At 34.3% G+C, this 16,667-nt stretch overlaps 3 protein-coding genes across 4 annotated transcripts in view; 1 reads left to right on the plus strand and 2 right to left on the minus strand.

Annotated features, from left to right (window-relative positions):
- LOC135836458 (uncharacterized) overlaps window positions 1-16,667 on the plus strand; it is a 145,038-nt gene that overhangs the window by 32,901 nt on the left and 95,470 nt on the right. The gene's annotated exons all lie outside the window — the stretch shown is intronic.
- On the minus strand, window positions 350-1,976 carry LOC135836463 (protein D1-like). The gene is made up of 6 exons (XM_065351317.1): window positions 1,736-1,976; window positions 1,541-1,633; window positions 1,346-1,469; window positions 1,067-1,252; window positions 850-940; window positions 350-567 (listed from the first exon to the last, which is right to left on the minus strand). The coding sequence occupies exons 1-6, from the start codon at window positions 1,796-1,798 to the stop codon at window positions 414-416; spliced, it is 711 nt and encodes a 236-aa protein (XP_065207389.1). The 5' UTR covers window positions 1,799-1,976; the 3' UTR covers window positions 350-413.
- LOC135836464 (putative odorant-binding protein A5) lies at window positions 3,266-5,189 on the minus strand. 2 transcript variants are annotated; one of them, XM_065351318.1, is made up of 7 exons: window positions 5,030-5,188; window positions 4,827-4,925; window positions 4,617-4,740; window positions 4,374-4,544; window positions 4,149-4,245; window positions 3,569-3,678; window positions 3,266-3,454 (listed from the first exon to the last, which is right to left on the minus strand). In XM_065351318.1, exons 1-7 carry the CDS (start codon window positions 5,075-5,077, stop codon window positions 3,417-3,419), a joined length of 687 nt encoding a protein of 228 aa, XP_065207390.1. In that variant the 5' UTR covers window positions 5,078-5,188; the 3' UTR covers window positions 3,266-3,416. The 2 variants fall into 2 exon arrangements, with proteins under 2 accessions (XP_065207390.1, XP_065207391.1); XM_065351319.1 differs by lacking the exon at window positions 4,374-4,544 and having other exon boundaries at window positions 5,030-5,189.

The following is a 16,667-nucleotide window of genomic DNA, read 5'->3' on the forward strand; positions in this document are numbered from 1 at the left end:
ATAAATTCAAAACACAGGTTTGAATTGCCAAAAATATATTTACATTGAAATGGGGAAATGTATGAGTTCTGAAAGAATACAGAACTACCATTTAAAATCCCGAAATCTCACAGGAGAAGAATCCCAAACTAAACCTTTTGGTTTGCGGACAGCATAAAAGAAGTTGGCAGCTTTCAGAATACTATCTTTGAAATTTTGAGCGTAATTCGTTAATGGAGTGAAATAACGTTCGAGTAATCTGTGGGAAAAAGTTGAAAATTTTTCAGTATTTCTGTGTTGAAAATTACGATTCATTTCCCATTATCAGTAGCGTAGACAACCATAGTCACTGGTAAATTCAAAACACAAATTTTCATGTCCAAAAATATATTGAAATGAAAAACGTATACATGTTATTCTGGAAGGATTCCAGTTTATGCAAAAGGATCCAGAAATCTCACAGGAGAAGAATCGAGAACTAGACCTTTCGGTTTACGAACAGCGTAAAAAAAGTTAGCAGATATCAAGATACTGTCTTTAAAGTTTTGGACATAATTTGATAACGGAGTGAAGTAACGTTCGAGTAATCTGTCATGAAAAAACTAGTGTAAATTTTTCAGAATTGTCAAACTAAGAAATGTAAACTGAATTAGTTACCCCTACAGTAGTAACGTAGACAACCATTGAGAAGTGCATGTGTGTAAAGTTGAATATCCTCCTGACTGAAGGCAGCAGTTTGGTTTTGTTTTTTTAGATGGATGATTTTTTTTTTTAGGGAGAGTTCTCTTTGTACATATTTACCTAAAAGAGGTTGCCTATGCCACTATCAACGGGTGTTTTTTGTGTGAAAAAACATAAACCATCACTTACTTGTTGGGCGAATTGTCTCCATTATCGACTTGAAGGTTGAGCTTTTTAGGTTGCTCATAAACTGCAAATACGTATACTAGTTTATGTGTTTCTGAAGAAAAAAGAAATGAAAAAGTCACATTTATGATTCCGGAATTTTTAGTTCTTTTTTGTTTCACGATAAGGAAAATTTGATGATGAATCGAAATGATACCTACTACTTAGCTAAGGTACATACCATTCGGTTGGATTCCATGATTGACATTGAGAGATTGTATTATTGTTCCAGACTGAACGTTATTTTTACGAATATCACTGATAACCAAATGATGCCACGATTGTACGGGAGGTTTTATACCATCGGTTTCATTTTTTAATTCGGGAGCTGTTGTTGAAGGGTACCGAATTTCGTTTTGAATTGCACCTAAAACGATTCCATGTAACAAACACAATTTGTATTAATTCACATCCCTGCTCTTGACGTTTGGTAAGTTGATAATTTTCAACAAATCCACACCAAGTATTATTACTGTGTAATATTTTTCAACGCTGAAATCCCATATAATCTGAGGTATACCCTGTACTTGGTACATGTAATATGGCTGGCCGGTAGCAATGATTAGATTCGGTTCATAAATCACCTATTTTGAAAAATGAACATTTGTGATTTTGTGCAGAAAATGGCGAGCAATGGGCAGCATTTTCAACTTACTGTGCAAAGTTCTTCCGGATTACTAGGCAGTAAATGAGGTACAATTTGGTGTTCTTCGAAGATCTTGGCGTTTGTGTCCTTATATTTTTCTGACTGGAAACGAAAATAATCGAATGAATTTTGATCAGTTTTTAAAAATATTTCACTTTGCCTACCCATTTATTCGTTTTGAATTATTATACTGATAACACTTACGTTGGTATTTGAAAAAAGCACGATAAGTAGACAGCACCAAAATTCGCTCAGTATGCACTTCATTGTGGGAAAATAACTTTTTTGGAGGTTTCTCAAAATTACTTATGAGCATAATTCACTTAACTGAGTGTACTAGGAAATGTTTTCAAATTTTATCGTCAAATTGCGTTAGGTATCGATCGAAAATGTTTTGATAAGATGGTGCACAAGTTCAATCTGAAGCTTATCAATATTCGTGGTTAATTTAGAGCGGATACCTTTTCGTATGATATGGTCATTGATTTTGATCATTTATGAGGTAATAATCCTAAGTTTTTCCGTGAAACAAACAGCTTTAAAGAATAGTAGTATGTTTATGGATTTTACTGGATGAAATAAGAATACACACTTTCATAGAAAATCATTTGCTTATATGTAAATGCATACTGAAAAAACCCTTATTAATAGTTAATCAAAGCTAGTCAGAGTTTTTTTTTATTTTATGGTTTCTTATAAGTAGCTAAATTGATTCATTTTGGATAGAGAAAAAATGAGATTCCAAAAATTTCAGCTCCAAACATTGATTTTAATTCGTGTCTCCATTCCTCTTTCCTTCTCATGGAAAATATCAAAGAAAGTTAAAAATAGTTTTTACTCTAGAAGCCTTAAGTGTTTCAACTGTGTACTTACTTGCTCCGTTATATATGTATGTACTATGCATTTTGAACCCGGAATGATTTTTAAGGAGAAACTGAGGGCTGCTCAAAATTGAGAGAGGTGGGCCCCCTCTCCCAAATTTTGAAAGATCCCAAGCTTTCCCTTTTAACGTTTTTTTTTTTTTTTTGATTTTCATGTTCATGTACCACTGTTGAATTTCCGTGAGAAAAAGAGGTAAGTATGTAACTTTGGGGCACGGGTCAAAAGCAATATAACCTTATTTTCTAGTCGAAATGAGCCTACTTAGCTATTGGGAATCATAAAATACAAACTTTCGAAATAGAGCCTTTTCATTATTGGTATGCGGTTATGAATATGAATAAAATCTTCTTAGTTACATTTTTTTGGTGTTTCAAAGATTGACCCGCAAAATGCAGAAACCCTCTTGCAATCAGCGATTTACTTTCTTGGTTACATTTTTTTGGTGTTTCAAAGATTGACCTGCAAAATGCAGAAACCCTCTTGCAATCAGCGATTTACCGATGACTTATCTTCTAATTTAAAAGTTTTTAAAAAAAATTAATCGCTTGTAAATTAAGTAGAAATTGAAAAAAATGTGCTTCGGAAATTGTTTTAAGACAGATTCGAAAACTGAAATTTTACTCGAATCGAAATCATTACTTGTTGAGAGACCATCCTTGATAATTAATTATCTATTAGAATGCAAGACATGCATTTTTCATATAAATGGTGGTGTACAAAAACCAACTGCTTGCTGTTTGAAGCTTATCACAAGTTCCCTTTCGTTGTGTGACATTCTACTAGTGTGTTTCATTTGTGGGAATTGTTGCGTTGTGGTCTTTGCAGGAGGGAGAGTAAAACGATATGACTGAATAAAATGTTAAAATGCCTATATTTTTTTTGATTCGATTGTTCGTGTTTTTTCCCGCAGTTGTTTGAAATTTGAACAAACTCGTTAGTCGTTAGTGCATACTCGTACGTATTCATTTTAACGAATCGAGTGATTTGAATAATCCTCGATCATTTATGAAGTGATGGTAGTTTTTTCTTGAGGAACGCGAGCTGAAAATCATAATTAATCGTTATCTGTGTGTATACTTGTGCAATTTATGAGTGATTTTTTTCGTATGCATTCGAAGACAGGAAATGATAAGCGTATTCTTGATACTGTCTTACTTGAAGATATAGGATCCAAAATTAGATAAAAGAAGTTTCCAGCCAATAAAGTAGCATTTTTCAATTTTTTCATGAAGTGACGTACTGGTGTAAAGTCATGCTCCAAATGCCTGCAATTTAATTCAAATATGAATTGCTCAATTCGAGTTGGAGGGTAGCAATGAGAACGATGAGTAAGCTTACGGTTTACAGAACAGAAAGTACATTTATGTATTCTTGAACTTTGGAATGCTATATGCTTACGACGCGAATGTTTCATAGTCGAATTTTGGAATTTCTACAATTTCAAAGAACCAAAAAACCGGTGAACAATTCAGAAAAGATACAAGTGAACGAATCTGAGTGAAATTTTCAAGGTGTGTTCAGTACGTTTTCATGTTTTTGTGGATAATGAACCTGAGATCGAAAATATAATTTGAATTTGTTGGATGAAAATCATGACTTCTTTGAGATTTTTTTTTTTGTAGAATATCGGTTTTATCACTCAATTAGAATGTAAGCAGAGAACAAATTAGTACTTTTGAGTGCCCTATCCGGCACCTTTCTGTTTAAACGGAATTGAATATGCTTGTTTTCTTACGCATAGGTGAATCTTTGCTGCTTCTGTTTTTCATTTTTGATTTCAAGCATGGGTTTTTGTACATGTTCAAAAACTAGGAATACGTAAGCTTGTCTCACTGTAACAGAAATAATTACGAGGTATTTCAATTTTCGAAATTGATCATGATTCAATTTACTTACTCCTCGATAGAAGCTTAATTTACACTACTGGACTATTGAAATGAATCACTATCAAAAAGCAAACCTATATCCGATGGATTTGAGAAATTCGCAAACGGATATAGAATTTTCCCCTTGGAAATTTTCTCTCCTGGAATATCGGTTACAATCCATTGAATCCATTCTCCTCTAGGAAAACGATTTGGTTCGCAAACGAATACTTGATCCGGATATACGAAATCGATATTGCTTACCCCTGCAAAAATGTAACAACGTAGGTACGAAAATCCGCCATTTTGCTCATCTACCATACCGTGAAAAAATTTACCTGCCAGGTACAATGTATAAAATTTGTCATCCGATGCATTCCAGCGAACTTCGGGTTCATTCAACGTTTGATATTGGCGATAATGTTCGCCCGTCGAAATAATTACGTTCGGTTGAAATATCACCTGTGGTAATTAAAACCGACGTCTCAATTAAACGATGAAATTACCCAGAATCATTATTACACACCTGGTAATTTATTTCAACTCACCGTACAGTATTCTTTAGGCGCATGTGGGATAAATTTTGGCACCAAGTCCTCGGATAAAAAAATTTGATTGATATCTTTTACCGCTTCATGTTCTTGCCACTAAGTTATGTGTATCGTGTTTTTAACATACCTATTAGTGGTCTAAAATTCAGGAGCAATAACGTGTCGATAAGGAAACTATTTTCAGGTGAATTAATACTTACGAATATTATGAAGAAAAGCGCGAAAAATTGGAAATAGTCATTTAGCATTATTCAAATTTGTCGAATGTACGTATAGGTCTCTGGATGAAGTTTTGAAATGAACTGACCGATCTCTGCGTGATATATCAGAAATGTTTCGATCATTTTTGCTCGAAGCGATATCGTATCTTGATTGAATCTTGTGAATTTGTTTTTTTGAAGGAGGCGAAGTGGACGTAGATCCAATCAAACGTGCCAGTGAAGTAAAAATTTGAACTTCAGAGAATAAAACTTCAAAAATTATTTATGAAATACAAATAGAAGGAAAGTAGTATCTCATTTTGAGGAAGAGATGATCGGAGGAATTTGAAAAATTTGCTTCTTCACGCATAACTTTCGACTGAATATTCGGAGACATCAAAACAGGAAAATAGTACACAAAATAAAAATCTATCCGACGTGTATTCGTATATTCTACTCGTAGTTACCTAAAATTTGTCAAAAAATATCAGAACAACTTCATTTCGTTCGGTCGGTTGTACTTTGATAACGTGTTAATTAACGGCGTAATAAACGAATTTAACAGAATCTGGCGGCTTTTCAAAAAGATGCCAGTAAAAAGCCAGATACGCTCCGTGAACCGTGAAAATAGTTATACCGTCGTCGTCGTACATACGTAACGCAGATAAAAAACAGTAAGATATTTTCACTACCTATTCAGAGATTCACGTATTTTGTCCACCATTTACCAATGCTACAAATTTTCTGTACGACGTGTTCTTTTAATGAGCTCTTAATTTTCTGTCATGGTTCGTGATATCTCAAAATTATTTATTTTTCGTACCTTTTTTTTTTCTTTTTCGCCCATTATTTCTGTAGCAAATTATCAACACGTACGCTACGAATCTGGTAACATGCTTGTTTCGACTGCTTGTTAAAAAGTACCTATACTCAGAGTCTCCTCACTGTGGGCGTTCTTTCACCATAAAAAAAAAAGTTTCATAACGTAGGCTTTACGATAATTTTTTCACATTACGAATCTATTATCTTCATTGTTAATTACATTATAATACAGACATCGGTGGTTACCCCCTTGAAAAAGCTCAGCGAGAAATAAATCTTCGGAAAAAATATCCCGCGGCTATTAATCGAATTCGTATTAAAACCAAGAAGTCGTATTTAATTATAATTTTAGAGTAGGAAACGATTATCAAAAGAGTCAATTGTTTTTTTCCAGTTCGACACGAAGTCTTGGTTAATCCTTTTTTGTCGACGTTTGAATAATTTTACGCTTCGATGAATCTATTCCAATCAACGAATCTTCGAATTAACCACCACAATACGATTTGTTTGTCGTTTTTATAATCAAATCATCATTCAGCGTGTTTGTCGAATGCAAATTTTTTAATTCTAAACAAACGTTGGTCGCGTTCGTCGTGTAAAAGAATCGTGAATTAACGAGTTGAACGTTTAGGTAGAGGAACCATCGCGTATCGCGGTTCGATTAATTGTTCGATTTGTTGTAAATGAAGCGTCGAATAACAATAATATGTAGTTATTGAAAAGGCTCGAAAAAGGCTGCAGCGATATAATGAGAGTGGTAGTTTCTTGTAATCCTGCTCCCCTGTGTATAGATTTATCGTTGGTTTGCATATGAATTGGACATTTACCCCCTTTCACCCTCCTGTCCAGTGTTGAAACGTAGAATGGAATTGATGTGTGTAAGGAAAAGAATTACCTGGAGGTCATGAATAGTACTTGAGTAGGTTCTGGGTAGGCAGAAGAAGATGTAGATACTTCGTATGTTGAGATTTTTGAGAATTCAAATTCCTACGTAGGGTTTTCCTGAGTTTCTTAGGGATAAAAATTATCCGTTTTTGTTTACTTTTTTTCATGGCTCTGGCATCACAAGGAAGGTATCATAACTCACTGAAAAATTTCTGAATCGAACACTGTTGAATTAAAAAAGTAAGCATAATATATACCTACCTACATCATTTACTAGAATTTAAAGTGCTGAAGTGCATTTTTCGAATTTTGGTGAATTTTCAAAAATCAGCTTTGAGTTGGGAATGTGAAAAAAATCAAAATGTAACCCAATTAAATTGACCTGGAAAGCTTAAATTTAGTGTGTGTTGTACCTACTCGTATTTTTTCGGGCCCTCAAATTGATTAGAAACAGTACTTGGAGCCTCCAGCGAATTTTATTTGTACGCTGAAATTTTCCAGAAAAATGTATTCAATGGAGTTGTACTTAAAGCTGAAATTTATTTCATACAATAATTTTAATGTGCTGAGTCAACTGGAGATAGTTTCAAATCGTTCTGGAGTCTTCAGTCGTATTTTTAGAAATTTCAGATTTTCAAAATGTGCCACAAAAACTGTACGATCCACTTCAACACGTATAAACGCGATAGTGTTTTTAATGGCCTACTTTGCCGATTACACACCATTTTCCCAAAATCTGTTTCTGCCTGCTCAGAACCGTATAGTTTTCAAATTTCCAATGATGAAGTCGTTGGCAAAATAGGTAGGTAATACGTATCTTTTTGTAAAGGCAATAACTGATTTTGGAGAAGTGGAATATAATCAGTCAAGTAGGTCACTAACAAGCACCAATCATATTTATGAGTGCGATAACTGCGATATAGTTGCATTAGACGGGTTTTTGGACACCTCTTCATAAATCTCGAGTTTCCCAATTATGGCTGGAAGAGCCTCAAATTGATTAGAACCTGCACTTCCCGTTGACTAAGCATGTTGAAATTGGAGTGAAGACTGAAATTTAGCTTTCCAACTTCATTGAGTAAAATCTTGTAGAAATTTCAACTTTGGAAAATCTGATGGAGGCTTCAGAACTGCCCACAAATGATTCGAAACAGTTGATCATCAAACCCTCAAGGAGGGGTTTTTTAACATACAAAAGGTTTTGATAAAATTATTTTGATTTTCAAAAATTCACCTGAAAATCAAAAGTGCACTCAAGGACAGTGAAATGTTGGCTAGTGATGTATTTTTGCATGTTCTTTCAATTTCGCTTCGTCCAGTTCAGATTTCAAATGATGTTTATACATGTGGAAAAAGGTCTGATTTGCATCTGATAAAATTTTAATCACCGGAAGTGACCAAATTTTCAAAACCAAAGTTTCCTTTTCCTAAATTCAACTGCTGATTTTGAGATTTAAAATGGGTTCTCATGTGAAATTTTGAAAAATTTCCCATTTTGAGTATAATAGCCTTTTGTGAATTTGAATGCTTTCTTCTATGTAAATAAATTCTAGCTTTATTGAAGAATTTTTAGTAGTGGCTTATTTTATTGACAGTTCGAGAAAGTTTTTTCTTATACCTGATTTCGATGTGCATAATTTTGATGAATTTTGAACGTGTTTTAAGTGTAAGAAATCAACCAGATTTTTTTTTCACGATTTTTTGGAAACCTTGTTTTATTGGATTGAACTTTTTGAATATTTTCTCGTTTGAAACCGATTCATTCATGATTTTTAGTCGAATTTTTTATGACTTTTTGAACGTTTGGAGGCAATTTTTTATTGTAAAGAATTTATACCTGTGAATCATTTTTTAAAATTCTGAACAAATTTTCTCATGTTGAAGTGTTACATTACAATCATATTTCTATATGTGTGTTTGTGTGTGTGTGTCTGTTTTTTCAAGTTTTTCCATCGAACCCTTTTCTTTACGATTTTGGTGAGATTTTTAATGAGTTATTAAACATAATGTGGAGCACCTAATTTTGATTGATTTTTTGAGTGGGTATTTTACAATTTTAAAAGGTAGTAAACTAGGTAGGTATTTGAATTAAATTGCACGTTGTATGCAGGTACAGGTGTTCTAACTTGAAGGCCAATGTATATTGATCATTCTTGAGCCAATGCTTCATGAATTTGAAGCGACAATTATTTAATTTTTTTTTTAATTTGAATTTCAGCATTTTAAGATGAATATTTCAAAGTAACGAACAAGCAAAAAGCTAAAACACTCTTGCAATCAGCGAATTTTATGTTTTTTTTTTGTTTCTTGTATTCAATCAGGGTGTCTAAAGGTCCTTCCAGGTCGGTAAAAGTCCTTCTTTTTGCCCGTTGGTCCTTCTTTTTCAAAAAGTCCTTTTTTTTGACCGAAGGTCCTTCTTTTTTCCGAATTTTCTATTAATTCTGTCATTTAATAAAAATTAGGAATGGTGTTCTTTTATGTCTCATATTGTATCAATTTTCCACAGCTTTCGCCCTCGCTTCGCTCGGGCTAGTTAATTTTTCTTTTCTTTTCTCTGACCGAAGTTAAAGGGTAGAAAAATACCTATGACTCCTCAAATTAAAAATAATGCTGTTTTACTACTCAGGAATTGTGAATTTTCGAAAGCTTTTGCCCTCACTTCGCTCGGACGTTTATTCATATTTTTAACTATAATAAATACCTATAAAATTTTCTGAAAACTTTCAAAATTTGTAAATTTTGAAGCTATGAAAATCACTTTTTGCATAAAAAATGATGTTTTACGTTTTGAATTCATCAATTTTTCACAGCTTTCACCCATCGAATCAATAAAAATTGATTCAAATAAATTTTCTATCCGACATTTTTGTTTCCAACTTCCCTTTTTAAAAAATGGTTCGAACCACATCTGGCCAATTCTTTGGAAAAAATCTTGGTGTGGAGGGGGGGGGGGAGTTTGGAGTAAAAAACTGGGAAAATCTAGCGAGAAAAATTGAATGAATGTCTCAGTCTCACCCCCTCTCCATCTCCCACCACGCATCGTTTCCTCACACCTCTGAAAATAAAATGTAATGGTTTTGTATGGAAAGTTTTTTGCTCAGCTCCTTTTTATTACATTAAACATTTTTTTAGTCACTTTTTTGATTACTTTTTGGTTACTAAAGTTATTTTTTTGAGAAAAATTTGAGTACCATCCCTGATATTGTAATTGTTCATCAAAGTAGTTTACCTTACTCAATTTTGATGCCTAAAAAGTAAGCGAGGGTGCTTGAGGCGTGACAAAGTATAACTTGAAAATATGTCGTTTGAAAAAAAATGAAAAAAAAATAAGAAAAAAGTACAAAATTTTGTTTTTTGATGTCCTTCCAAGGTCCTTCAAAAGTCCTTTTTAGTTTTCAGATTTTGTTATACACCCTGTCAATTGATGTTTTTCGATTGACCAACTGATGAACGATTTTTTCATTATTGAAGAATTTTTTTTTTCAATGTTAGAATTGTATTTTTATTCCGTGTGGAGTTTTTTTATTGAAATTTATAAAAAAAAAAAGAACATGATAAATGAAAGCTGAGAATAAAATTGTCATCGGCTAAACTCCCATGTTAGCAATTTAAATAAAGCGTTCTGATTGGTCGAGAAATTCGACAAAGTTGACAACTTCTGTCATAATTTTGTCCATCGTCCGTTTCAAATCGCATTCGCCACCCTGTTATTTTCTCCATCTCCATCTCCTCGATTTTCACCGTATCTGCCAAATATGAAGTCATCCCTCCGTAATCTTATATCGGTTATATCTGTATCTGAATGATCAATTACCACCGATAAAGTTCTCTGGGCACAATGGAGCGACAAACCGATCCGTACCGCAAATGACACACAAATTTATCCAAGTGTAAACATCAAAAAGAGTTCGAGTAACGGAAATGATAAATAAACGAGAGCGTTCTGCAACCCGAGAATTTGAGAAAGGGATCTTACAAAAGAATTCCAGCTAATGTACGGGCGCGTTTCTTTGAAATAGGATGGCTTTTGTGAGCCAGGTACCTTTTGTACCTCGACTGATTATTGCGAATTAGTCAGCTTGTTACTTGTAAATATCGAACATGGTGTAGTTCTTTATCAACTTCGGCCGCGATTTGACAGCCAAGAGTGGTTAAATCAATTAAAAAATGTACCCTGTTGCAATGAAATTTGCAGTTCGAATTTTCAATTTTTTGCTCACCTGTATTCTTTCATTTCGATTTGAGGGAAATTTGAAGAAATACTGATTTAGCTACCACTCGTGAAATGAGTTATAAGAAATTCAAATTCATCTTCGCCGAATTGAATCTGTGCCAATTGTTCCCTTCTCGTAAAGTTGTTACATTTAATTGAGTTGAATAACGTCGAGTTGAATACCGATACATGTCACTAATTTGACGATAGTTACAGGAATTCGACGAACCACCTCTAAAAATATTTAGAAACCAGGAAACGAGTAAAAATTTATCATTCTTTTTCAAAAAATTAATTTCGCTACAAGTGGGAAAAAAATGAAAATTGCACGTTGCTCTTTTTCAAAGCAGCAGTAATAAATGATGAAAAAAAACAGGTTCACAAAGCACCTACAAAAAAAAAGCGAATAAAAACTTCTTCTCAACACGTAGGTACTTATTCTGCTAAATAAAATATAAAAACAACACTCCATCTATGTTGAAACAAATACCTCCAAAGGTCAAAATATTAACGGCTTTGGGTGTACGAAGCTAAGTATTCAATAAATGACTGTACTGCATCTCAGACATTGATATATGAAAAACGATTATTGACTGGAAGAGATCATATTGCTCTCCTCGGTACCTCTCGGTCTATTTATTTTCTTCCCTATATACCTTTGTGCTATCGACTTTAAAGTAATTACCTTCTCACATTCCGTAACCCACAGATACGTGTATTTTAATGATTTACATCCAGTGATACGAAAATTTTCTATAGCCTAGAAAGTTATAGATATGTACGTGTGTATGTAAAATGCTTGTATCACGTGTGAGTCGTACTTTACTTACTGTCGAGCGTGCAGGTAAATTGTTAATACGCTCGTTGAGATCGAAGTAATCCGGCATATTTATTTAATTAAGTACCTTTGTGAAAAACCACTCATTTGGGTATGTATTGAATCGCCGCGCACGTGATTATTTCATTATTGCACTTCACGCTGCGATTCTACTTTATAAACGAGAAGTTCGTTTGTTCGCCGCATATCGCGTTAAAAAGAAAGATTTGCGATATTGGATTTTACTCATAACGAGATTCATAATATGGAAATTGAGACCGTACAGAGAACATAGGCTACTTATTTGAATAAAAACATCGCAGCTTTTAAGTCCATGTGCGCCAAATCGCAAATTCTATAAGCGAGTGGATTGCACGGTATCTTTTTGTGTTCTGTTGTGCGTATTTGTATTGTTTTCTGTTTCACGCGATCTGTGATCTGAGACCGTTTCAAAGATGCTTATCAACGAACTAATGTTCGTATTTGCATACTCTGGCTATATTTTGACTGCTTAGAAAGTCATTATCATCTTTTTATCACGAAATCAAATGTCGTCTCTGCCTTCTCCACTTCAGCTCATAAAAAAATTCATCGTCAATAATGGGTACCTGTTGCACATGGTGTTGCCAACATTATACCAATTACCAATCGACTGGCTGGTTTTTAAAAAACGTAGTCGAATTTTTAGAAATTTTTGAAAATAACCATCATATTTTCGATTGGAAACTTTTTTGACTGGAGAATTGACGCGGACTTTTCAACTACGTACATACAATGCTTTGATGTAACTAATAGTCTTGGAACTGTTGGAGGAATAATGAAGTAGGGTAAATTGTTCCAGAGTTTCGAAAAAAAATTTCCTCCAGTTTGAAACATTTTCGTGCATTGACTTGATACACATAACTGTAAAACTGGATGGAAGCTGGTATACAACAGGGTAGGTCGTTTTTTTGATTTCCTTTGAAGTTTGATGGATTCTGACGAAAAATCATGACCAAATTTTCTCAACATAGCGCAGAAATTATTTCTGATTTATAGGGTAATGCTAAGTCTGCCTTGCAAGAGCTCAAAGTGTTTTAAAATTTCTACTTTTTCAAAATGTTTTCTTCATAATAAAAATTTTCAAATAACGAGTTCTCACTGGGGAGGTTGGTATTGAACTAAGAGTTTGAAATTTTTCCTACGCCTTAGGCGTTGAGGACTTGAAGTCATTTTGCCGGGATTTTTTGTGAGGATTTATCAAATTTAAAAAAAAACGAAAAAAACTAGAAATGACCCACCCTATTGAGCTGAAAAGGTCAACGCGGATAAAACGTTTGAAAATGATTGAAATACTTACTGATTTTTCAAATTTTCGACATTTCAAAACCCTTCTTTCGATTAAATTCATCATCGTGGGTCCCGAATGTCTATGTCGTCTCCTGATTACCATTAACAATTTTTCGTGATAGAAACTTTCCAATCGGGTGAATGTTTTGAAAATGATGAGCATTAGCAGACTTCTGAAATGAATAACGTGATGTCGCCCCCTCTCCCGCTCGTACACCAGTGGATCTGATATCCCATAATGTTAGTGGCGCTTAAATAGGGTTTTTAGTTGAGGAAATCTTGAAGTTGGACAATTGTTCCTTTCAGGTTGGTGGGGCTATGTTTGTACCACCACACAATGGGGTCAGTATGACGTTGGTATTACGGATCCTTTAAGATATACGAATGCAGCCCTTGTATTTGCGTTTAAAAAGAGATATGAATTAAAAGAAAAGTTACCTCACTTACATTTCGTTTCCTCTATATTGACGGAGCTTTATTTAAAATATGAAAATGTTTGAGAAAAGCATACCCCAGCCTTTGAACAATTTGAAATTAGGTTCTATTAAATAATTACCATTTTAAATTGTGCGAAGATGAATCGACAGAGCATGTAAAAGTACGTGGCCACGTTACCGGCCAAACTTTTTGGTGCTGATGTTCATTTTTCGATTTTTCATGAATTTTTAAAAAACAAATTAGGGCCAAAAGTGAAAGAAAAATTCGAACTTTAACAAATCAATCTATAAATTTGAAATACAGTGGGTTTTTTCGACCTCCCAAACTGCTTGAAAACAATTTCGATCCGTTTCGAGTAGTTCTGGAGCCTCCTGCAGATTTTTGGAAGTTTAAATTTTCACAAAACTTGACCCAATGAAGTTTAAAAGGCTGAATTTTTTTATTCATACCCTAATTTTAACCAGCTAAGCCGATTGAAGATGGTTCAACCGTTTTGCACCCTCCAGCTATATTTTGAAAATTCCTGATCAAGTGCCATAAAAAACTAGCAAATCAACTTTGATGAACGCGATTAGAACTTGTTAGTGACGTACTTGATCATTTACACAGTATTTTTCAAAACTCGATTTCAGCCAGTTTAGAAACGTTTAAATTTCTCCAGCGATTTCATTAATTGAAAACTTGAAAAATATGCGGTTCTGAACCGGCATTAATCGATTTTGGAAAAAGGGCATGTAATCGGTCAGATAAGATTGATGTTGAAGTTCATTTTGACCGATTTTATGGTATTTTTGGTGAAATGAAATGAAATTTCTAAGAAGCTGTTGGCGGTTTCATAAAGGTCAAACATCAGCTCCAGTCGACCCGGCATGTTGGAATTAGGCAGAGGAGTAACGATTATAATCGATGCTGCATCGATTATTTAATACCCAATAATAATCGGATATAATCGATTAATGGGCCCATGTTTATCTGTTATTTGTCCTCCAAGAAAATTGACAGGAAATGCGTAATGTGTAAAAAATGAAATAAGTTACATAACACTAGGCAACAATTTTTGACGTTTTTTTTTGTGTTCGGGTTGAAAATGGGCTTAATCGATAGTTTAGACCCTAAAACAATAAACAGAGTGGGGTTTTTCAATTTGAGTTGTTTATTGAATAAAAAATTGATCCAAAGGACCGACGACCGATTAATCGATTATATGGACGATTGAAAATGATCGGCGATTATTAATCGGATATAATTGATTATAATCGTTATCGTTACACTTATGGAATTAGGCTATAACGTACATTTTACTTTCCAATTATTTCATTAAGTAAAATTTTCGCGGATTTTGACATCTGTCACTTTCGTCACCTTTCGAAAAATCTGTTAGGGGCTGCAGAACTTCTCAAAATGCTTCGAAACTGTATCCAATTAATTCGGGAGATCGAAAACAGGGTGCTCACTAAATTTCAGTTTTCTATGCAATTTGGTGAAATTGTGATTTTTAAAAAAAAATTCAGCTTGAATTATGATTTTTAGAAATTTACCTTGGGCGTCCAAAATTTTGATCGCTCATATACTTTTGCTTGCTCTTTCGATTTATTTTAGCTAAAGAATTTTTGTTTTGTCGATTGGGATGGCTTCAACGGCTATTCATATCATCTTCACTCTTCAGGTTCAACTTCGTTTAAAATACGAGACCATCCGGCTTGGGCATGCTCCCCGACCATATCACGAGATACGTATATGTCGCTGGGACTTTAACTTTTGGAAAGAACCTGTTACCTATTAAATGTAAAAGGCACCTTTAACGAATTCTGGTAATCACGGCGTAATTACGATGTAAAAAAATTGAATTCAACGTGAGCCTGAAAGTTAAGATACCTACATACTTATTCAAAAAATCGAAATGTAAGAAATTGTCTACCCACGTATCTTATAATTTTAAAATCCGTATTTTCCGGGAAATACCCACTGAGACTGCTTAGTTGCTCTTCCCCTTTTCTTGGAAATCTTGACCATTTGTTTAAATTTTACTTATTTGACGCTAATTTGAGGGTAATTTGATGCAATTGTTCATGTTCTCACTTCGTACATATTTATTTGTTTTTTGCTGTAAACTGAGGATCAATTTTTTTTACCGTCATGATCACGAAATATCAAATTCTTCAGACGTTGGTATTACCATTTTTGTAAAGCTGTATCGCGACTGAAACACCACAACATAGACCAGTCCGCCCTTGAGAGTACTCAGACGTTTGTGAAATTGTACGTATACGAGATTTCGGCCAGTTGCAGAAAGCAGCGTACTTAACATAGCGATTACTTATTTAGTGCAGTCGTCGCACTGAGGCTGTAACTACAGTACAGACACTACGCAATTAGCATAAATCATCACCAAGGCTCGATAAGTCTCGAAGAAGAAAACCGCGGCGACTACAGAAGGATACTACATGCATATCTACGTATAGAGGTATATTAAGTAAGTGGTGGATGTACCTTGGGTCGCATTCTCACATCTGGCGCGTGCATTTTGTATCTTTATTCGCTTAAAAAATAATACCTTTAATCCGCTGATATGTGACAAACGTTCAGCCACCATCGAACGCCGTGATTGGAGTATTTTAAATGGAATGAACACGAGTAACACCTAGTTACGATTACGATATTTTTTTTCTCCTTCATTGAGAAAGTAATCCGGAGATGACAAGGAGACACCCTATCCTTCATATTTATACCAGACGTTAAACCATAATACATACCAGCCGAACCAGTCTCTCACCTTTACTCGTATGCTCGCGTTTTACTCCAAATAACCCCTCATCCGCCTTATAATCTACTTATCGACTGTGGTTATTTAGTCATGTGTTAAAACGCAAATCCTCTAATTCCTTTCAGTATAGGGTACCACGCTGCACGGCAAAAAGAACCCATTTTGAATCGCTAATCAACGTGTACGAGTACAACCGTGTACCATACTTATATCCCATTATATTTTCTTGTAACTGTTGTTAGTTATTCATGGCTTATACCGCTAATTCTTTTTTTAACCTGGCCTCTCCCTGCCATGTACCTACTACCTACCCGGTGAACCCCTTCTGCTCTCGTTAGGGTTACATTATTTCAATAGATATGTCGTACTA

The sequence above is a fragment of the Planococcus citri genome, chromosome 2 (genome assembly GCF_950023065.1).
Source record: "Planococcus citri chromosome 2, ihPlaCitr1.1, whole genome shotgun sequence".
Taxonomy (NCBI): Eukaryota; Metazoa; Arthropoda; class Insecta; order Hemiptera; family Pseudococcidae; genus Planococcus; species Planococcus citri.

Coding starts and splice junctions, on each gene's coding strand:
- LOC135836463 (XM_065351317.1), bottom strand. CDS start 1,798: ATGAAGTGCATACTGAGCGAATTTTGGTGCTGTCTACTTATCGTGCTT. Junction 1,470..1,540: donor ATCCGGAAGAACTTTGCACA/GTAAGTTGAAAA, acceptor TTTTCAAAATAG/GTGATTTATGAACCGAATCT. Junction 1,253..1,345: donor TTACACAGTAATAATACTTG/GTGTGGATTTGT, acceptor GAATCGTTTTAG/GTGCAATTCAAAACGAAATT.
- LOC135836464 (XM_065351318.1), bottom strand. CDS start 5,077: ATGCTAAATGACTATTTCCAATTTTTCGCGCTTTTCTTCATAATATTC. Junction 4,246..4,373: donor CTCAAATCCATCGGATATAG/GTTTGCTTTTTG, acceptor TTTCTGTTACAG/TGAGACAAGCTTACGTATTC. Junction 3,455..3,568: donor TTTGGATCCTATATCTTCAA/GTAAGACAGTAT, acceptor TATGATTTTCAG/CTCGCGTTCCTCAAGAAAAA.